Genomic DNA, 22,837 nt, shown 5'->3' on the forward strand with positions numbered 1-22,837 from the left:
GCAGATATTCAGGTGAAGTGTTGCCCCACCTGGAAGCACTGCCTTGGGCCCTGAAGGGAGGTGGTATATGGGCAGGTGCAACACTTAGGCTGCTTACAGGGATAAGCGCCAGGAGCGAGATTAGTGGGGAGGGAGCGATCCCTACAGAAAGCGGGGGGGGGGGGGGGGGGGTAGGTAAAGATACGTATGTTTAGTGGTAGGATATTCAAATGAATGTTAGTTTTTTTCCAACAAAAGACGCCTCTGCTAAAGCAATGATCCCTAATTACTGTGTCACTATGTCCTGCTAAGTACAGCTCACTGAACTGGGGTTTTCTTTTCATCTTGTGATGGAAAGGCTTCAAGCAGATTAACAATAAAGGTTCAGTTCATTGCAGTGTGCAAATAGATTAAATGGACTTCCTAACCAACAGAACAGGCTGCCGGCAACGGTGGTGGAGATGGATACGATAGGGTCTTTTAAGAGACTTTTGGATAGGTACATGGAGTTTAGGAAAACAGAGTAAGCCTAGTAATCTAGTAACTTCTAAGGTAGGGACATGTTCGGCACAACTTTGTGGGCCGAAGGGCCTGTATTGTGCTGTAGGTTTTCTATGTTTCTATTATAAGGCAAACCAGGAAGTGCGACGCCATGACAGGATGAATTGTGAGATCAAGAAACCATCTAAACTTACAATTATCAACAGTCTTATAACATTGAGATACTGTAGCATGCAAAAGTCTTATACCTGGGATGCCGAAGACTTTAGCACAGCAATGTATTTGACAGCATGAAGCAGAAAGTGAGTTTGTGAATCTGGCAGGAGCAAAGTATGTTTGAAATGGCGAGGGTGGAATGTCGAGGGAGGCTGCTGTAACACAAACCTCTTACTCAATGTCACCAAGACCAAGGAGCTGAGTATTGACTTCTGAAGGAGGAACAAAGAGATCCATAAGCGAGTACTCATGGGAGGATCAGAGGTGGAGAAGGTCAGCAACTCTAAATTCCTCCGTGTTTTTATCTCCGAGAATCGGCCCTGGACCCGCCACCTATGTGAAATTGCAAGGCACCTCTACTTCTATACAAGATATTTAGAGGAATAGACAGAGTGGACAGCCAGTGCCTTTTCCCCAGGGCACCACTGCTCAGTACAAGAGGACATGGCTTTAAGGTAAAGGGGAGGGAAGTTCAAGGGGGATATTAGAGGAAGGTTTTTCACTCAGTGGTTGGTGCATGGAATGCACTGCCTGAGTCAGTGGTGGAGGCATATACACTAGTGAAATTTAAGAGACTACTAGACAGGTATATGGAGGAATTTAAGGTGGAGGGTTATATGGGAGGCAGGGTTTAAGGGTTGGCACATCATTGTGGGCCGAATGGCCTGTACTGTGCTGTATTGTTCTTTATGAGTTTGCGAAGTATCGGCACGACATCTAAAACGTTGGCAAACTTCTGCAGATGTGTGGTGGCGAGTACATTGACCGGGTGCGTCACAGCCTGACAGGGAAACACCAATGCCCTTGAACGGAAAATCATACAAATGTAATGGATACGACAGAGTCCTTCACGGGTACAGCCTTCCCCACTATTGAACACATGTACACAGGAGGCTGATGCAGGAAAGTAGCATCTGTCATCAGGGACCCCGACCACCCAGGACATGCTCCCTCTCACTGCTGCCATTGAGAAGAAGGTACAGGGGTCTCAGGACTGACAGAACGAGGGTCAGGAATACTTATTACCCCTCAAGCATCAGGCTCATGAACCAAACGGAATGACTTCATCAACTTCACTTCATCATTAGATAATAAAACATTAAGACACAGGAGCAGAATTAGACCATTTAGCCCATTGAGTCTGCTCCATCATTCCATCAATGCTGATCCAGATACACTTGCCTTCTCACCAAATCATTTGATGCCCTGACCGAGCAGGAAACGATCATCTTTTGCTTTAAATATGCCCACAGTCTCTGCCTCCACCACAGTCTGTGGCAGAGAATCCCACAGGTTTATACTCTGGCTAAAAAATTCCTGCTTCCCTCTGTTCTACAAGGTCACCCTTCAGTTTAGGGACTGTGCCTCTTAGCTCTGGTTACCTGCTACAGAGGAAACATCCTCTCTACATCCACACTATATAGTCCTTTCAACATTCGTTAGGTTTCAATGAGATCTGCTCACATCCTTCTAAATTCCAGCGAATACAGGCAGAAAACTGCCAAACAGAACTCGTATGTTAACCCCTTCATTCCTGGAATCCTCCTCGTGAACCTCCTCTGGACTCTCTCCAAAGAAAGCACATCTTTTTGGAGATATAGGCCCAAAACTTTTCTTCGAACTTAAAGAAAAAACAGCACAGTGTGTCTTAATGCACTCACCATATTCTGTGGAAATCAAACTTGCCAACTCTTATAAGCTGCACCTCTGCCCACTCCACAATACATTCGTCCCCACACACACACACATCAAACTTTAAACTACATCTTGCTATATTTGGGGCCATGGAGCATTGTGACCAGTTTTGGGCCCCTTCTCTAAGAAAATATGGGCTGGCATTGCAGATGTTCCAGAAGAGGTTCACGAGAATGATTCAGGGAGTGAGAGGGTTAACATAAGAGGAAAGTGTGATGATTCTGGGTCTGTTCTCGATGGTGTTTAGCAGAGTAGGAGGGGGTGAGCTCATTGCATTCTGTCGAAAAGCCGAGATCGAGGAGATGGTGAGAGGATGCTTCCTATAGTGGCGAGTCTAGGACCAGAAGGGACAGTCTCCGAATAGAGGGGTGTCCTATTAAAACAGAGATGAGGAGGACTTCGCTAGTCAGGGTATAGTGAATCTGTGGAATTCATTGCCCAAGGTATTACATCGAATATCCTAACATGGATAAAAGAGATCAGGGTATGAAGGGTCCCAGCCAGAAACATCGACTGCTTACTCTTTTCCATAGATGCTGCCTAGCCCACTGAGATCCCCTCGCATGAAGGGAGCCTTTTCTGGGTGCCTGCCGGTAACTCGTGATGTTGCACAGGGGCCTGTGTTGGGACCAATTCATTGTACATTATACGTTAATGATTTGGATGATAGAATTGTTGGCTTTGATGCAGACTTTGCAGATGATACGAAGATATGTGGAAGGCAAGGTGGGTTTGAGGAAGTGGAATGACTACAGAAGGACCTAGACAGATTAGGAGAATGGGGAAACAAGTGGAGATGGAATGCATTGTCGGTAAGTGTATGGTCATACACATTGGCAGAATAAATGAAAGGTTAACTATTTTTTTTAAATGGGGAGAAAATACAGAGAAAATACAAAAAAAGCAGCTGAGCAAAATGACTTGGGAGACCTTGTTTAAGAATCCCTCAAAGATAATTTCCAGACTGAGACTCAGAAAAGATGACCAGTTCAGGTCGACATCACACCTACTCACTGTCTTCTCCTGTCCATACTACACCAACTGCTGCCACTGGGCTATAAACGTGCAGGAGCAGTGTGGGGTTAAGTGCGTTGCACACTGCCTCAGCTGGGGCTCGAACTAATGACCTTCAGATCGCTAGCCCAAAGCCTTCACCAATTGGCCACACGCCCCACTCACTGTCCTCAGCCCAATAGTGATTGCTGTCTGTGCAGCGTTTACCACCGCCTTAATTAGGCCTCTATCTACGATCGTTCTCCAGTTCTACATATTTGGCATGTTCAGCCCAGAATTCTGCAACAGGTTGTAGAGTCAATGTAGGAAGAGGTCAATTAAAAACAGATAACATTTCTTCATGTGGAACATGGTGTTCTCGTTGGATCTTGTTGCGTCTGCACCTTGTGGTTGGAAAACCGGTCTTCTCAGTCTCCTGCGGTGGATCAGTCTTGTCGCTTTCTGTGGACAGAACGAAACGGTTAACACGAATCTAGATCATGCAATGACACCACATCCGACTCCCTCCCCCCAATTCATTTATAACCTTTGAAGGGATTTGGATCGAGAGATGACTGGGAATTCCCACAGAATAAATTTTGTCGTTGGCATCAGTGTTTGACAACAAAACTGGAAATGAGCCCAAACATTGATTCAGTTGGAAACTTTACGGTGACATAACAACATAGGTCATGTTGTTGACAGGAAGATGGTCTTAGGCTATAGGATAATATTGATAAACTTGTATGGAGCTTAGATTCAGACCGTAAGAGCATATGAAATAGCATCAGAGTTTTGGCATTCAGCCCATCTATTCTGCTCTGCTATCCCATCGTGGTTGATTTATTATCCCTAACAACCCCATTCTCCTGTCCTCATCCCGTCATCTTTGACACCCTTACTATTCAGGAACCCATCAATCTCTGTTTTAAGTATTCCCACAGGCATTTATGGCTGTAAATTCCACAGATTCAGCATCCTCTGGCTCAGGAAATCCCTCGGAATATCCATTCTGAAGGAAAATCCTCTGTGAATGGCAGAGTGAATTTAATCCTGTCTGTGATTCAATTTCTAGGATACAGGTATTTGAATATCAGATTTCTTAGGATGAATCTGGAAGAGAGGGAAGTGGATACAAAAATCATAGGAGCTAAGTAAATGAAACGTGTTGGGGACAGTAACAGATCGAGGCTGTAATTTAAGGAGGAACCTGATTATCAATGATATTAGAGACATGGAAATCATTTGAATACTTTTCAGTGTCAATATGTTTGAAGTTGATACACTAACAGTTTAAACTGGATTATTGTTGAGGGAGATGGCTGCAGAGATTCAGTCAAGAGCTAAATCTCTGAGGGATTTTGCCTCATGGACTAGTCTTGTGTAGACCAAGAGACCAGATTCACCCTGGGTTGACTGCACTACCTGATCCCAGTGCATGTGGGATGGCTAAGAGTCGAAACTTTCCCGTATTGTTTCTTCTGGGTTCCAGAGTGTCCTTTTGTGCACATCAACATTAGATTTGTAATTAGAATGTAGAACATTCCAGCACAGTACAGGCCCTTCAGCCCTCGACGTTATGCCAACCTGTCAGCCTTCTCTAAGCTCAATCTATTATTTATCATTTTGTTATTTACAGATACAACGGCCCACCAGGTTGCGACACCCAGAAACTCAGGGATGTAATCCCAGCCTAATCACAGGACGGTTCTCAATGAACAACTAATCTGATAACTGGAACATCACAGGACCGTGGGAAGAAGCCAGAGCACCCGGGGAAACCGACGTGCACATGGGAAGAGCGCACATTCTTTCTAACAAAGGGCGCCAGATGTCTAACCCTTTCCTCTAGTTCTGCCGAAGGGTCTCTGCCCGAAACGTCGACTGTACTTTTTCCATAGATGCTGTCTGGCCTGCTGAGTTCCTCCAGCATTTTGTGTGTGTCGCTTTAAGTTACACCATCTGCACGTTTTCTCTTGTTTCCGGGTACGTTTAATCCGAAATGTATCTCAAAATGCTAAACAGTCTACAAACACTTCTGCAGGAGTCACTCTTATGATGCAACGAGTATTTTCTACGGTGCTCCCACAAACAGCAAACAACAAGTACTGACTGGGCCACCGCAAGTATTTGAGCCAGTTCCCAACGTCCACCGACTGTCTGAGTGAATCGGATTTCAGTCACGTCACGGCAAGAGCCTTCAGCATTAGTACATACAGTACCTGAGTTTGTCACAGTAGAGAACGGCGCCCATCACTAAAAGGGTGAGAGTTTTCAGTCCGAGTGGGATACACAACATCAGCACGGTTTCAGAAGCGCCTGTCCCTGAAGAGAAAGTGAGAGAGGTCAATCCAGACTCGGGCAAAGGGGGAGAGACCAATAATGTGGACTGATTAAAATCAGTCGCTGTGCAGATGAATTTATCATTCAGCAGATTTTTACTAAAGATGATAACTTGTGTGTGACTCCCATCCACTCCATAATGTACTGGTTAGGCACAGGAGTACATTCAGCCAGAGACTCATTCCACCGAGATGTAACACTGAGCGTCATAGGAAGTCATTCCTACCGGTGGCCATCAAACTTTACAACTCCTCCCTCAGAGTGTCAGACACCCTGAGCCAATAGGCTGGTCCTGGACATATTTCCACTTGGCATGATTAACTTATTATTTAATTATTTATGGTTTTATATTGCTATATTTCTACACTGCTCTTGGTTGGTGCGGCTATAACAAAACAAAATTGCCCTCGGGATCAATAAAGTACGTCTGTCTGTCTGTTTTTCTGCTCAACTCCATTCTACTGCCATCTCCCATAAAATTTGATGTCCTTTCTAATCAAGAAGTTCTCAACCTCCACTTAAAGACCAAGATTTGACCTTCACTGTCATCTGTGGCAACAAATTCCTCAGATTCACCACCGTCTGGCTGAATAACTTCCCCCCAACTCTGTTCTAAAGGGACATTGTTCTATCCTGAGGCTGTGTCCTCCGGGTGCTCCGGTTTCCTCCCACAGTCTAAGGATGGACCGGCTCGTCGGTTAATTGATCATTGTAAATCGTTGTGGGTTCAATAGGTGGGTTTCTGGGTGGTGTGGCTCGTTGGGTCGGAAGGGCCTGTTCCGTGCTGTATCTCTAAATGAATAAACAAATAAATAATGAGGTGGAAAGTCCATCTTATCATACTGGGGGACCACTCCGTAGTTATAACTGTAGGATAAAAGCTGTTCTTCAGCCTGGTGGTCCGTGCATCCAGGCTGTTGTACCTTCTGCCCAGTGGGAGAGGGCCGAAGAGAGAATGTCCAGGGTGGATGGGAGGGTCTCTGATTTTGCAGTCTGCTTCACAGAGACGGTGAGAAGTGTGGACAGAATCCATGGTGGGGGGCTGGCTTCTGTCTTGATGAAGGGGTTAACCTGTGAGGGGAGGTTCAGTCGCCTGGGACTATACTCTGTAGAGTTCAGAAGAATAAGGGGGGATCTTATAGAAAGATACAAAATTTTGAAAGGGAAAGATAAGATAGAAGCAGGAAAGTTGTTTCCCTTGGTAGGTGAGACTGGAACTAGGGGGCATTGCCTCAACATTCGGGGAGAAGATTTAGGATGGGGATGAGGAGAAACTGTTTTTCCCAGAGAGTGGTGAATCTGTGGAATTCTCTGCCCAGGGAAGCAGTTGAGGTTTCTTCACTAAATATATTTAAGAAACAGTTAGATAGGTTTTTACATAGTAAGGGAATTAAGGGTTTTGGGGAAGAGGTAGGTAGATGGAGCTGAGTTTACGGACAGATCAGCCATGATCTTATTGAATGGCGGGACAGGCTCAATGGGCCGGATGGCCAAATCCTGCTCCTATTTCTTATCTTCTTATGGATCAATGTGACAGGTTGAGCCCTGTAATCGTGTCCTGTCTGCCTCCTCCCCCTGACATTCTGCTGAATCGCAATCGGGATTAGGATAATTTCACCGGCTTGTGTATTGTGCAGCAGTACATTGCAATCATCATCATCGGTATGTGCTGTGTTGTGTGATGTGGGCAATCACAGTCTCGTAACCATGATGAACACACACAAAATGCTGGAGGAACTCAGCAGGCCAGGCAGCATCTCTGGAGAAGAGTAAACAGCTGATGTTTCAGGCTGACCCCTTCATCAGGACTCACACCGTGCAAAACAGGCCCTTTCATGAGTTCTGATGCAGAGTCTCAGCACAAAGCATCGACTGTTTACTCAGTTCTGGTGGGAGGAATGTTTGAAATTCTGAGATTGATGTGGCTGTTGGGCTGTAGTTTATTTTGCTCTCCTTCAGTTTCTGTTTTCTTTCCTGTTGCTGATTGGTGGGTTGGGGTTCTAGAGGGACGATGTATTGTTTTTGTGTGAGGGAGGGGTTGGGAATTGGTGTCTGATGTTCCTGTTGACTGTTCTGTGTGGGTGATCTGTGTGGGGAGAGGGTGTTGGGTTTGGTGTTGTCGGCACTGTATTTTTTGAGAGGGAGGGGGTTGGGGGCTTGAGGTTTTCGATCTTCTGACGATCATCTTCCATGTGGGTGATCTGTTGGCTTTTGTGCGAGGGAGGGAGGTGGGGGGTTGAGGTTGCGAGATTTTTCTTTTTCCTTTTCATATGGGGGTATTGACGTAATGAATCCCATGGTTTATCTGGATATCATGGTTATCTGGAGAAGATGAATATCAGAGTTGTATTCTACATGCAAACTTTTGACAATAAAATGAACCTTTGATCCTTTCCCCATAGACGCTGCCTGACCTGCTGAGTTCCTCCAGTATCTTGTGTGTGTTGCTCTGGATTTCCAGCAACGGCAGATATTTTCCTGTTTATGACCATGATTGTTCTTGGCAATTTTTCTACAAAAGTGGTTTCCATCACCTTCTTCTGAGCAGTGTCTGTACAGGACAGGTGATCCCAGCCATTATCAATACTCTTCAGAGATTGTCTGCCTGGTGTCAGTGGTCACATAACCAGAATTTGTGATCTGCACCAGCTGCTCATACAACCATCCACCACCTGATCCCATGGATTCACGTGACCCTGATCAGGGGCGAAGCAGGGGCTACACCTCGCCCAAGGGTAAAGTGAAGACTAGTGGAGGGAAGGAGTGTCTTACACCTCCTTTGGTAAAGACGTATCTTCACCCTGACACCCTGTTATACATTGCAATACATATTAATTAAAAAACTGTAAATTTCAATAAGAAATATATACCTACATGTATAATTTTAAATTAAATAAGTAGCACAAAAAGAGGGAAAAATAGGGAAAAAAGTGAGCTGGTCCTCACTTTTCTGATTGTCCATTCAGAAATCCGACGGCAGAAAGGAAGAAGCTCTTCCTGAAACGCTGAGTGTGCATCTTCTCTGGGAAGCTTCCTGATCCTCCGTTAGAACTCCACTCATTCCTCCCAAGTTCAGGCAAGGCCCCGCCAGGGGGCCCGTTGAAGGTCTGGGGGCCACCCTGTGTGAGGGACCGTCTGAGATGGAGTTGTGGTGGGGAAATGAATCTCATCACCAGCAGAGGCTGGGAGTGGCCGATATAACATTCATCCCCGGAGTCTGGACACAGAATACAATGGGTGCTGGAGGTTCTGACCCATCCCTGAACACTGCAGAAGATGCCGAGATGGTGTGGGAGAGAGCAGAGGCCTCTGTGGACGTGCTGGAGTCCGTCGTGGGTTGGGGACAGGCCCCTCCCATCGGTGCTGCCTTCCTCTTTTGCTCAGTGCTGCCCCCAGTGTTCACTTAGTGAGAGACAAGCTGGACCAGGACAATATCCAATCTACCATCCAGCTCCAATCCAGACCACTCAGGAACTTGGGCAATATTATGTCTTTTTGTGACTGTATGCTTTTCTGTCATCGTAACAATGTGTACTGTGTGCTGTTGCTACTCTGCTTTACAGCTTGTCCCTGGAGGAACACTGTTTTGTTTTGCTGTACGCACGTGTGGCTGATTGACAATTAAACTTGAACTTGAATGTGGTGACGGGTTCTTTTCCGGGTCTGATCTACAGTCAGATCTCACTCGGGGACAGACAGATAAACCCGGGGGTGGGGTTGATTAGAGGAAGGATAATGGTAGCAGGCTACCCCCCACCCCACCCCCCCCAAAACCCTCCCCATGCCCTGCAGAATGTGTCAATGATATCTTACCTGGTCTGACCTGCAACCGGATCTCACTCTGGAACACATGTATAAATGGAGGTGTGACGTGCTCTCTGTAGGATGAATAATCATGCTTCATGTTCCTGAACTCAGCCAGACACAGGTAGCTGTGACTGTCCTCCACTCTCAGCTGCTTTATCCTGATCCAGGCGCTTCCCAGCTCTGGGTCCTCGACGAGCTCGTACCGAGTCACTCCGTTTTCCGCTGCCCACGATCCATTTCCATGGTGCCTGAATGTGACGATGATTCGGTAGGGATCCTTCCTCATCCACGTCACCGTGTGTGCGGTGAGGCTCTGCCGAGGCCGTGTGAACACACAGGGTAACGTGGCCGAAGCTCCCTCAGTTCCAGTCATCACAGAGACACTCTCATTGGGAGCTGAGGGAAGGACAGGTGCCAGAATAAATCGGTTAACCCTCAGCAAAAACGTTTAACACTGACAAAATTTCCAGCCAACAAAATAATAAAAACTCCCCACAGCACCCTCCTGAATGAAAACGGCCCCACATGTGTCTCACTCATTAAAAACCATTCAAACTAGGGAAACTCTTTAGAACATAAATCAGTCCCATCGGGCAGGAGATAAAGAAGCCTAAATCTCACACCACCACGTTCAGGAACAGCTAATTCCCTTCAGACATTCAGTTGTTGAAGCAATTGACACCATCACTAATCAGTGGAGTGTAACAACACCAATCAGTACAGTCTAACAACAACGACCAGTACAGTGTAACACTGGCCATTACAGGGAAACAGCACAAATCAATACACTGCAGCAACACCAATCAGTACAGTGTAACAACACTGATCTGTACAGTGTGATATCACTAATCAGTACAGTGTGACAACACAATCACCACAATGAAACAACACCAGTCAGTATTGTTTAACAACACTAGTCACTGTACTGAAACAACACTAATCAATACAGAGTAATAATACTGATCAATACAGTATAACAACACCAGTCAGTCCTGTGTAATGGCATTAGTCACTAACCTATTAACGTAGCTGAGGGAATATTTTGCATTATGAGCTGTGTGTGATGTGAGACTGTAGATGTTTTCTGGGTGCACCGTGATCCAGAGGAACACTGTTACATTTTGTTGTGGAGATGTACACTCAGACGACAATGGACATGATCTTCATCTGTACTTCATCTTCATCTGTATCTTCATCTACACTGAACCCACTCCAGTGTGATACTTACCGTACTGAAAGCGTTCAACACCCTGAGCTGGTGTGTTTGACAGGGAATCCTACAGTGAACCCACTCCAGTGTAATACTTACTGTACTGAAACTGTTCAACAGCCTGAGCTGGTGTGTTCGAGAAGGAATTCTACACTGAGCCCTCTCCAGTGTAATACTTACTGTACTGAAAGTGTTCTACAACCTGAGCTGGTGTGTTTGAGAAGGAATTCTACAGTGAACCCTCTCCAGTGTAATACTTACTGTACTGAAAGTGTTCTACAACCTGAGCTGGTGTGTTTGAGAAGGAATTCTACAGTGAACCCTGCTTTCTACAAAGATAGTGCACTGAGCTGTTTACTGTTTACCTGTGCTGCAAACTACATGCATTCTTAAAAAGTAGGGGTCCCAGGACAGATCCTTGTGGCACTCCACTACTCACCGAGCTCCAGGCAGAATACTTTCCTTCCACTACGATCCTCTGCTTTCTTCCTGTAAACCAATTTTTTATCCAAACAGCTAAGGTTCCATTGATTCCATGCCTCATGACTTTCTGGATGAGTCTCTCATGGGGGACCTTGACAAATGCTTTGATAAAATCCATGTAGACCACATCTACTGCCCTACCCTCATCAATTTCTTTTGTTACCTCTTCAAAAAACTCAGTCAGGCTGGTGAGGCACAACCTTCCCTTCACAAAGCCATGTTGACTATCCTTGAGCAGACTGGACTTCTCCAAATGCTCATAGATCCTATCCTTAAGAATCCTTTCCAATAGTTTTCAGAGCACCGACGTAAGACTCACCAGTCTCTAGTTCACAGGATTCTCCCTATTAACATTTTTAAACAAGGGGAACTACATTTGCCATTCTCCAATCCTCCGGCACCTCCCCTGCAGCCAAAGAGGATTCAAAGATCATATCTACTGTTCCAGTGATTTCTTCTCTCACCTCCCACAGCAACCTGGGGTATATCACATCCAGTCCTGGGGACTTATCAATTTTGATGTTTTTAAGAAGATCCAATATTTCTTCCTTAATCTCCACATTGTCCAGTGCACAGACCTGCTCTATTTCGATCTCACCCTGATCAAGGTCCTTTTCACTTGTCAATACTGAAGCAAAGTATTCATTTAGGACCTCCCCAACCTCCTGCGCCTCCAAGCACATATTGCCCTCCTTATCCTTTAGTGGCCCCACCTTTGTTCTATTCATCCTTCTGTTCTTCACATACGTGTAGAACGCCTTGGGGTTCTCCTTAATCCGACATGCCAAGACTTAGAGCTCTCCTCAGTCCTTTCTTAAGCACCTTCCTGGCTACCGTATATTTCTCATGAGCCCCTCCTGTTTCCTGCTTCTTATATCTAACATATGCTTCCTTCTTCCTCTGGACGAGTTGCCTCACGTGTTTTGTCAGCCATGGTTCCCTTTTCCTATCATTTTAAACTTGTCTCAGTGGGACAAACCTATCCTGAACACAGCACAAGTGGTCCCTAAACTTCTCCCACATTACTTCTGTGTTTTCACCCTTGAACATCTGTTTCCAATTTACTCTCGCTAGTTCCTGCCTCGTCCCTTCATTGTTAGCCCTTCCCCAGTTAAGCACTTTCCCATTTTGTCAGTTTTTATCCTTTTCCATAGCTATGCTGAAGCTGAGGGAGTTGTGGTCAATCTCACCAAATGCTCCCCCACCAAGAGGTCTGTCACCAGACCAGGTTCATTACCCAGAACTAGCTCCAGTATGGCCTCTCCTCTCGTCGGCCAGTCCACATATTGTGTCAGGAATCCTTCTTGAACACACCTGACAAATTCAGCCCCATCTATCCCCCTTGCAGTTGGGTGATGCCAGTCAATGTGAGGGAAGTTGAAATCACCCATAACTACAACCCTGTATTTCCTGCACCATTCTAAAATCTGCCTGCTTATCTGCTCCTCGGTGTCCCGAGGGCTATTTGGGGGCCTATAGACTACTCCCAGCACAGCGATTGATCCCTTCCTATTTCTGACTTCCACCCAGACCAACTCAGTGGACATTCCCTCTGCAGCGTCCTCCCTTTCTATAGCCGTGATACTATCCCTGACCAGTAATGCTACTCATCTCCCCCTTTCTACCTCCCATTCTGTTCCTTTTAAAACAGCTAAACCCTGGTACCTGCATTAGCCAATCCTGTCCTTCCTCCAGCCAAGTTTCAGTAATGGCCACAACATCGTAGTTCCATGTACTGATCCATGCTCGAAGTTCATCCCCTTTATTCCTAATACTCCTAGCATTGAAATAGACACATTTCAACCCCTCTAACTATTATTCTTAAACTGTGGCCTCTAGTTCTGGACTCACCCATCAGCCAGAACATGCTTCCTGCCTCCAGCATGTCCAATCCCTTAATAATCTTATATGTCTCAATCAGATCCCCTCTCATCCTTCTAAATTCCAGTGTATACAAGCCCAGTCACTCCAATCTTTCAACATATAACAGTCCCGTCATTCCGGGAATTAACCTTGTGAACCTACGCTGCACTCCCTCAATAGCAAGAATGTCCTTCTTCAAATTTGGAGACCAAAACTGCACACAGTACTCCAGGTGGGGTCTCACCAGGGCCCTGTACAACTGCAGAAGGACCTCTTTACTCCTATACTCAATTCCTCTTGTTATAAAAGCCAGCATGTCATTAGCTTTCTTCACTGCCTGCTGTACCTGCATGCTTACTTTCATTGACTGATGTACAAGACACCTTGACGTTCTGTATCTGTGTACAGTCAGATGGCAATAAACTTGACCTTGATTGCTGCTTTTCTGATGCAACGCTCTGTGCCTGTGTTGCTGCGGCAACTGGATTTTCACTGCACCTGTGCAGACACGTAGGCAGACGTGCAATGAAAATCGTCCCTGCAGCAGCAAGTAAGTTCAGTTCCACTCACCTCATTACAGGAAGGATGAGGAAGCTTTCGAGAGGATGTAGAGGAGATCTACCAGGATGCTGCCTGGACCAGAGAGGATGTTTAATGAGGAAAGGTTGAGCGAGCTGGAGACTTTCTCTTGGGAGTGAAGAAAGATGAGAGGTGACTTGATAGAGGTGAACAAGATGATAAGAGGCATAATCGAGCAGACAGCCAGAGACTTTTCCTGGAAAGTATTGGGGGGATGTCAGAGGTCAGAGGCAGGTTCATTACACACAGAGTGGAGGGTGTGTAGAACAGATGGAGTTCAACCCAGTTAAGTGTGAAGTGATTCATTCTGGTAGGTCAAATTTGAATACAGAATATATGAATGGTAAGACTGGTGGCAGTGTGGAGGATGAGCTGGATCTTGGGGAGTCTGTCCATAGGACACTCAAAGCTGCTGCACAGGTTGACAGTGGTGTTAAGAAGGTGTCTGGTGTACTGGCATTCATCAGCTGTGGGATTGAGTTCAAGAGCCCTGAGGTAATCTCTCTTTTTCAACAAACTATACCGAAGAGATTGACAGAGGAATACTTTGGGACTCTTTTAAGGCTTTTATTCATGGACAAATTATCTCATATTCTGCTGGGAAAAGAAAACAAAGATATTTAGATATAGCTTTATTGGTGGATAAAATTAAAGAAATTGATAAGATTTATTCCGTTACTCCTACCAAGGAACTTTATAAGAAGAGAGTTGAACTGCAAATGGAACATAGCTTACTGTTATCTTCTTCAATTGAGAATCAATTAATTAGGACTAGGGCTCAATTTTATATTCATAGTGATCGAACTGGTAAATTGTTAGCTAATCAATTAAAAGCTATTTCGACTAAGCGACAAATTATTAAAATTTGGTAATCTGGTAAGACGGTAAGACGGTAATCTGACTACTGATCATAAAGAAATTAATAATACTTTCCAAGATTTTTATAAATCTTTATATCAATCAGAATTTGATGGTGATATGTCTATGATGGATAATTTTTTTAACAATTTGAATATTCCCAAACTGACAGATGAAGATCGAAGTTTATTTGATGCTCCTATTTCTATGGCGGAGGTAGGAGAAGCTATTTCATCGATGAATTCAAGGAAAGCTCCTGGCCCCGATGGTTATATTATAGAATTTTTTAAAACTTTTTCTTCTTTGCTTTCCCCTTGGTTATGTGAAATCTTTAATGATGCATTTATTAAGAAGAGACTACCCCAGTCTTTTTATGAAGCTACTATTTCTTTAATTCTTAAAAAAGATAAAGATCCTACTTTATGTGCATCTTATCGCCCTATATCGTTACTAAATGTAGACTCTAAGATTCTTACAAAAATTTTAGCTGTTAGGTTAGAAAAGGTACTATCACAGATTATTTCAGGAGATCAAACTGGTTTCATTAGGAACCGATACTCCTTTTTTAATGTTAGAAAATTGATCAATATAATTTACACTTCCTCACCCACAACCCCAGAATGTGTTATTTCATTAGATGCTGAAAAAGCTTTTGATAGAGTTGAATGGATATACTTATTTAATGCCTTGAAACATTTTAACTTTAGTTCTAATTTTATATCATGGATTAAATTAATATATTATAAACCTGTTGCTTCTGTCCTTACGAATAATTATAGATCCTCTTTTTTTCAATTATCTCGTGGTACGAGACAAGGTTGTCCCTTAAGTCCTTTATTATTTAATATTGCATTAGAACTTTTAGCCATTGCTATTCGTGAATCCCCTAATATTTTTGGTATTACCCGTAATGAGAAATTATACAAGTTATCGCTCTATGCTGATGACTTGTTGTTATATATTTCTGATCCTGATAATTCTATTCCCGCTATTCTATCCTTGTTGGTTCAATTTGGTAGTTTTTCTGGTTACAAATTAAATTTGGATAAGAGTGAACTCTTCCCTTTAAATGCACAAACTTTACTGAATGACAGGATACCATTTAAAATTGTTACTGACAATTTTATTTATTTAGGTATAAAAATTACCAAGAAATATAAAGATTTATTCAGATTGAATTTTTTACCTATGCTTCATCAAATTCAACAACTTACTACTAGATGGTCTCCTTTATCCTTATCATTGTTTGGTCGGATCAATGCTGTTAAAATGATGATTTTACCGAAATTTTTATATTTATTTCAAGCCTTACCAATTTTTATTCCTAAGTCTTTTTTTGATAGCATTGATTCAAAAATTTCCTCATTTGTGTGGCAAAATAAAAACCCCAGATTAAGTAAAAGACAGTTACAGAAATCTAAAAAAGATGGTGGTTTAGCTTTACCCAATTTTAGATTTTACTATTGGGCGAATAATATTCGGAATTTATTATACTGGAAATTAGATTTAGATTTACCATTGTGCCCACAGTGGGTAAATTTAGAATGTAATGATACACAAGGATATTCTCTATTTTCTGTTCTTGGTTCTTCTCTCCCTGTTGATTTAGTTAAACTTAATAAACAGATATCTAACCCTATTGTCAAACATACATACGAATTTGGTTTCAATTTCGTAAATTTTTTACTCTAAAAAACTTCGTTCTTGATAGCCCTATCTTAATTTTTTCTTTAAACCTTCTTTAATAGATCAAGCTTTTAGCATATGGAAAAGGAAAGGTATAATATGTTTTCGTGATCTTTTTTCTGAAGGTAGTTTGATGTCTTTTGATCAACTTTCTAACAAATTTAAATTACCTAAATCTAATTTTTTTAGATATTTACAAATTAGAAACTTTTTGCATAAAGTTTTACCATCCTTTCCTAATTCAACTTTGATAGATTTTTCAGATATGATTTTTACTTTAAATCCCTGTCAGAAGAGATTAGTGGCTCTTATTTATAATATGATTATGAAAATACAACCAGAGGTATCGGGTAGAATTAAACAGGAATGGGAAAAAGAACTTCAATACAATATTTCAACGGAAAAATGGGAAAAAATTTTACAAATGGTTAATTCTTCTTCTATATGTGCTAAACATGCTTTAATACAATTTAAAATTGTACATAGAGCTCATATGTCTAAAGATAAGCTTGCTCGGTTTTATTCTCATGTTAACCCTCAATGTGACAGATGTCATTTAGATGTGGCTTCATTGACCCACATGTTTTGGTCATGTCCTACTTTACATAATTATTGGAAGGACATATTTGCTACCATTTCCTCAATTTGGAATATTGATTTACAACCTCATTTTATCACTGCAATTTTTGGTATACCAAATGAAGATGATAGTCGATTCTCCCCTTCAATTAGACGAATGATTGCCTTTGTAACATTAATGGCCAGGAGATCTATATTACAAAATTGGAAAGAAATAAATCCTCCTACCACATTTCAGTGGTTCTCTCAAACTATTTCTTGTTTAAGTTTAGAGAAAATTAGAAGTACTATTTTTGATTCATCAATTAAATTTGAAGAAACTTGGGGACCATTCATTCGACACTTTCATATGAATTAATTTGGCTTCTTCCGGACCTTTATTCTTATTATTCTTGTTCTGGTATGGAGTTCCGGAGTTTTTTGACACTATCATATACATATAAACTATTATTACTGCCCATGTTAGTTTAGTTTTTTTTCATTATTTTCTTAAATATACATTTTTTCTTGTATTTTATACTTTTTTTTCTTTTGATGATTATTTTTAATCTTTTTCATGTATAATCAATGTAGATTAGATTGATTATTGTACGATCTTTTTTCGCTGGTAGTTTAATAAGATATTTTTATCTTGTTACTAATTTAATTTCAAATCTATTGTATTCATAACCTATTTAATATATTATGTTTTTTTTATAAAAACTAATAAAAAGATTGAAAAAGAAAGGTAATCTCTCTAGAGTAGGTTACATGGTCAGTACAGCATTGTGGGCCGAATGGCCTGTAATGTGCTGTAGATTTCTGTTTCTATATTCTCTGTAAGAGAGGATCACTGATCCTCCAGGTTCGGGGGTTCAGCTCAGGGTAACAACCCTGACGGGTAAAACAATGTTGTTATGGAAACTGCAATGGAGAATCCTTCGACATCTGAGTGTGACGGTATTCCTGAGTCCCACTCGGGAATTGTATGACTGACAGCAGTGAAAACCGAGAGGAAGCTACTGACACGATGAAGGAAGCCCTGAATGCTGCCAGAGATGGAGGCCCTTCATTGCTGACTGAAATGGCAGCAGCGTCACGGACCGGGGGGAGGGAGAGAGAGAGAGAGGGAGGGGAGAGGGAGGGAGAGGGAGGGAGAGGGAGGGGAGAGGGAGGGGAGAGGGGAGGGAGAGAGGGAGGGGGAGGGGAGGGGGAGTGGAAGAGGGGGAGGGCGGAGAGTGGGAGGGGGGGGAGAGGGAGGGGAGAGGGAGAGAGACTCTTAGAGACTTGGATGATGTAAAAATGGAGGGCATGTGGGAGGCAAGGGGGAGAAATTGATCTTGGAGCAGGTTTAAGGGTCAGCACAACATTGTGGGCTGAAGGGCCTGTACAGTGCTGTTGTTCTATGTGCTAGTGCACATGACAATCACATCTATTTGACATGATCGTCCTGCAAAATATACTTGTACATTATGAATAAAATGAGCTTTCAGTGAGATGAAATGTGAAATGATTAGTGTAGTTTTACAACTCAATGCTTAAACATCGATCCTCACCTCCCACAGACAGATTTGTTAGAAGCACCGTTCGAAACTTGCCAACATTGAGCTCCACCCGGCACCAATACCGACCACCGTCACTCCGGTTCAGTCGCTCCACCATTATCGAGGCATCTCTCCGACTGAGGTTCCCCACGAATCCGAACCGCCCTCCTCCAGCCTCCTGTGTCGTTGTATCGCACCCGGAGGGGCCGGAACCGGGATATGTGCAGTTAAACACCAGTTTTTTAGCACCTGGTTCCACCCTGTACCAGATCACGGAGCCGTTCAGTGCGACATCAGGAGGTGGGTGGGTGAAAGTACACGGTAACACAGCGGGAGCCCCTTCCTCCGCAGAGACCACATCAGCACCGGACATTGTCCAACCAGAGATCGAATAGTCTGGGGACAGAGAGATAGTGAGAGTGTATGTGAGTGAGTGAATGAGAGAGTCAGAGAGAGAGATAGTGAATGAGTGTGAGAGAGTGAATGAGAGAGAGTGAGATAGAGAGAAACAGTGAAAGAGAGAGGAGGGAGAGAGAGAGGCAGTGATAGAGAGAGTGAGTGAGAAATTGAGTGAGAGAGAGAAATAGAGGACAATATTTGAACAACAATCTGCTGAAGGAATTCAGCCGGTCGAGCTGCATCTGTGGGTGTGAAAAGACGTTGAAGTCTTGGTTTGCATCGGGACTGTTAGAGGAATGTCGAATGGCCAGAGGGAAAGGGGAAGTGAAACTGGAATCTGAGGTGATTGATGGACAGAGGAGGGGTGAGAGAGGATACTGAGGTGATTGATAGATTGAGGAGGGTGGACAGGAGTATCAGGTGATTGAGGATTGAGGTGGGGTGAGACGGGTCTGAGGTGATTGAGGTGGGGTGTGAGGTTAAGGGCAGGTTGTGCTGGGTAGGGAGGGGAAGGGGGATGGGAGATGTGGTAAGTGGTGACAGATGGAGAAGAGGGAAGGAAAGGAGATTCAGATGGAGAGAGGTGATTGTAATCAGTTGTTTGAGGGAGGACCACCAAGGACTCACTCTCCAGCCTGATACTCTGAGATGAGAATGGGACCCACTGGGGGAGATGCGTCTGGCAGGTGGAACCGGGTCAAGCGTGGGGAAGGTGGGGAAAGTGGGTGAAAAATCTGGGAAACAGACATGGAGATTCACAAACCTGCCTGTCCAGGCAGACCCATTGTCTCTGCTTGCTCCTGCCCCACTGAACTCATTTCTGCCTATCTCGACTCTGTTTTATCTCCCCTTGTTCAAACCCTTCCCACCTATGTCCGTGATTCTTCCCATGCTTTACATCTCTTCAAAGATTTCAAGTTTCCTGGACCCCACCACCTCATTTTCAACATGGACGTCCAGTCCCTATATACCTCTATCCCCCACCAGGAAGGTCTCCGAGCTCTCCGTTTCTTCCTGGATTCCAGACCCAGCCAGTCACCCTCTACCACCACTCTTCTCCGCCTTGCGGAATTAGTCGTCACGCTTAACAATTTCTCCTTGGCTCCTCCCACTTCCTCCAAACTAAAGGTGTAGCCATGGGCACCCGCATGGGTCCTAGCTATGCCTGCCTTTTTGTCGGCCATGTGGAGCAATCTATGTTCCAAGCCTACACCGGTATCTGTCCTCCTCTTTTCTTACGTTATATCGACGACTGCATCGGCGCTGCTTCCTGCACACATGCTGAGCTCGTCGACTTCATTAACTTCACCTCCAACTTTACAATAAATATACATAAAAGTTCAATTTGATAAGCAGTGCAAAGGTTTTGCTGTTGTCCGGGTGAGCCAAGGCCACGTGAGAAGCCAGTGAGATTGCATCCACTGTAGACCTGTTGTGGTGACGGGCAAATTGTCATGGGCCCAGGCTCTTCCTGAGGCAGGAGTGGATTCCAGCCAAGACCAACCTCTCAAGGCATTTCATGGCAGTAGATGTGAGTGCCACTGGGTGATGGTCGTTAAGGCAGCTCACCCTGCTCTGCCTGGGCACCGACCGGTCTGATGTTACCCTTTTGAAGCAGGTGGGGCCTCTGACTGCAGCAGTGAAGGATTGAAGATATCCTTCATCTTTCCCAACAGTTGATTGACACAGGCTTTCAGCGATCTTCCAGATACACCAGCAGGGCCTGACAACTACATGATCAGTAATGGATAGTCAGGACTGAGAACAGGCTGTGATCCATAGGAGGGTCCAGGCTGGGGGGTTTATATGTGCAATAATGGATACTCAGGAGTGGGCTACACGCTGTGGTTGGTGCTGTAGAGACCGGAGTGGAGGTTACGTCAGAATCAGAATCAGATTTAATATAGAAACAGTAGAATAGACAACGAGATTGCATCACTGTCGTATGTCATGAAATTTGTTGTTTTGCGGCAGCAGTTCAAGGCAATGTATAATAATAAAATCTATAAATTGCATATAAAATAAGGAAAGGAAATAAACAAGTTGGGCAAAAAGAGTGGAAAAATACTGAGGAAGAGCTCATGGATTCATTGACAATTCAGAAATCTGATGGCGGAGGGGAAGAAGCTGTTCCTGAGTCGGTGACTGTGTGTCTTCAGACTCCTGTTCCTCCTCCCTGATGGTGGCAATGAGAAGAGGGCATGTCCTGGGTGCTGGGTCCGTAATGATGGATGCCGCCTTTTTGAGGCGTTGCATTTTGAAGGTGTCCTGGGTGCTGGGGACACCAGTGCTCACGATGGAGCTGACTGAGTTTGTAACTTTCTGCTGGTCTTTCTGACCCTGAGCAGTGGCCCCACCAGACCAGACGGTGATGCAGCCAGTTAGAACGCTCCCCAGGTATCTCTGTAGAAATTTGCCAGTGTCTCTGGTGACAAACCAGTTCACCTCAGACTCTTATTGAAATATAGAGCGTTACAGGCTGGGGTCGAGTCAGGGTTTCGGGGGTTTGTCATTGTCGTCTGTTCCCTGGGGCCGATGGCTTTTACAATCCTGCCACTTCATTTTCAGATGGGGAAGTGATTGGAGAATCGGGGGCACCGGTTACGGAGAGGAGAGCTCTTGGAATTAGCTCGGAGTGACGGAACAGTTGCAGCATTCAGGAGGACATTCAGCCCATTGAGTTCATACTGGCCCTGTGTAAGAACAACCCAGCCAGTCCCTCTCCCCTCACCACCAGATTCTGGCATCTTTCACCTTCCTTTCCAGTCCTGGTGAAGGATCCCAGGCCAAAATATTGACTGTTTATTCCCCTCCATAGAAGCTGCCTGAGCTGCTGAGATCCTCCAGCATTTTGTGTGTTACTCACGTTGTGGTCGATCGTGATGTCAGAAGTTCATTTTTATTACCTGATAATGGGAAACAGAATGGCTCCGTGAACCTCAGGCACCTGGTGAGCCAGGGAGGCAACAACCGGGATTTCTCAGTAGCAGATGACCATAGATTTACTGTATTTAACACGAGAACATAGAACACAGAGCAGTAGAGCACAGGCACAGGCCCTTCAGCCCACAATGTTGTGCTAAACCAATTAAATTAGTGACCTACTAAACTAACCCCTCTGCCTACACAATGTCCATTTCAATGTCCAATGTCTGTTCATGTGCTGATCAAGATGTCTCTTAAAAGCCACTAATGTATCTGCCTGTAACACCTCCCCAGGCAGAGCATTCCAGTCACCCGGCACTGTCTGTGTAAAACATTTACCCCTCACATCCCCTCTAAACCCCTTTCACCTTCAACGCAGGCCTTTGGTGTTAGACATTTCAACCCTGGGAGGAAGATACTCTCTGTCTGCTCTCTCTGTGCCTCTCATAATCTTACAAACTCTATCAAATCTCCCCTCAGACTCCGTCGCTCCAGAGAAAACATATAGCACATGCCCTCTAATCCAGGCATCATCCTGGTGAACCTCGTCTGTACCCTCTCCAAAGCCTCAACATACCTCCTACAGTGGGGTGACCAGAACTGTACACAATACTCCAGATGTGGCCTAGCTAGAGTTTTATAAGGCTGTAACAAAACTTCATGACCTTAGCCTGGGTGGAGGAGGGGAAAGGACACTGAGAATAAGAATCAAGAGGTTATAGTCATTGAGGGGGGATCTCTTTGCAACCTGATAGGTAACCTGAATATTTATAGGCCTAGATAGAGTGGATGTGGAGAGGATCTTTCCTATAATCAGTTTGAATATTTATAGGCCGAGATAGAGTGGATGTGGAGAGGATTGTTCCTATAGTCGGTTCGAATATTGATAGGCCTAGGTAGAATGGATTTGGAGAACATCTTTCCTATAGTCATTTGGTGGAAGAACATCTCAGATTCCATCGGAGGGGGGGGGGGGGGGCCTCCATCCTGACAGCATCAGCATCGATTTCTCCAAGTTGTGGTAATTTCTCCTCCCTTCTGCCTTCTCTCTGATACGCCCTCCTTTTCTCCTTACCTGCCTATCACCTCCCTCTGATTCCCCTTCTCCATCCTTTCCTCCCATGGTCTACTCTCCTATCCTATCAGATCCCTTCTTCTTCAGCACTTTACCTTTTCCACCTATCACCTCCTAGCTTCT

General features: G+C 44.2%; 1 protein-coding gene across 1 annotated transcript; it reads right to left on the reverse strand.

Moving 5' to 3' along the window:
- Positions 1-1,251: 1,251 nt before the first annotated feature.
- LOC132396284 (uncharacterized) lies at positions 1,252-18,512 on the reverse strand. The gene is made up of 4 exons (XM_059973810.1): positions 18,328-18,512; positions 9,541-9,930; positions 5,607-5,709; positions 1,252-3,846 (listed from the first exon to the last, which is right to left on the reverse strand). The coding sequence occupies exons 1-4, from the start codon at positions 18,431-18,433 to the stop codon at positions 3,831-3,833; spliced, it is 615 nt and encodes a 204-aa protein (XP_059829793.1). The 5' UTR covers positions 18,434-18,512; the 3' UTR covers positions 1,252-3,830.
- Between the last annotated feature and the right edge of the window lie 4,325 nt (positions 18,513-22,837).

This window comes from Hypanus sabinus, chromosome 7 (genome assembly GCF_030144855.1).
Source record: "Hypanus sabinus isolate sHypSab1 chromosome 7, sHypSab1.hap1, whole genome shotgun sequence".
Taxonomy (NCBI): domain Eukaryota; kingdom Metazoa; phylum Chordata; class Chondrichthyes; order Myliobatiformes; family Dasyatidae; genus Hypanus; species Hypanus sabinus.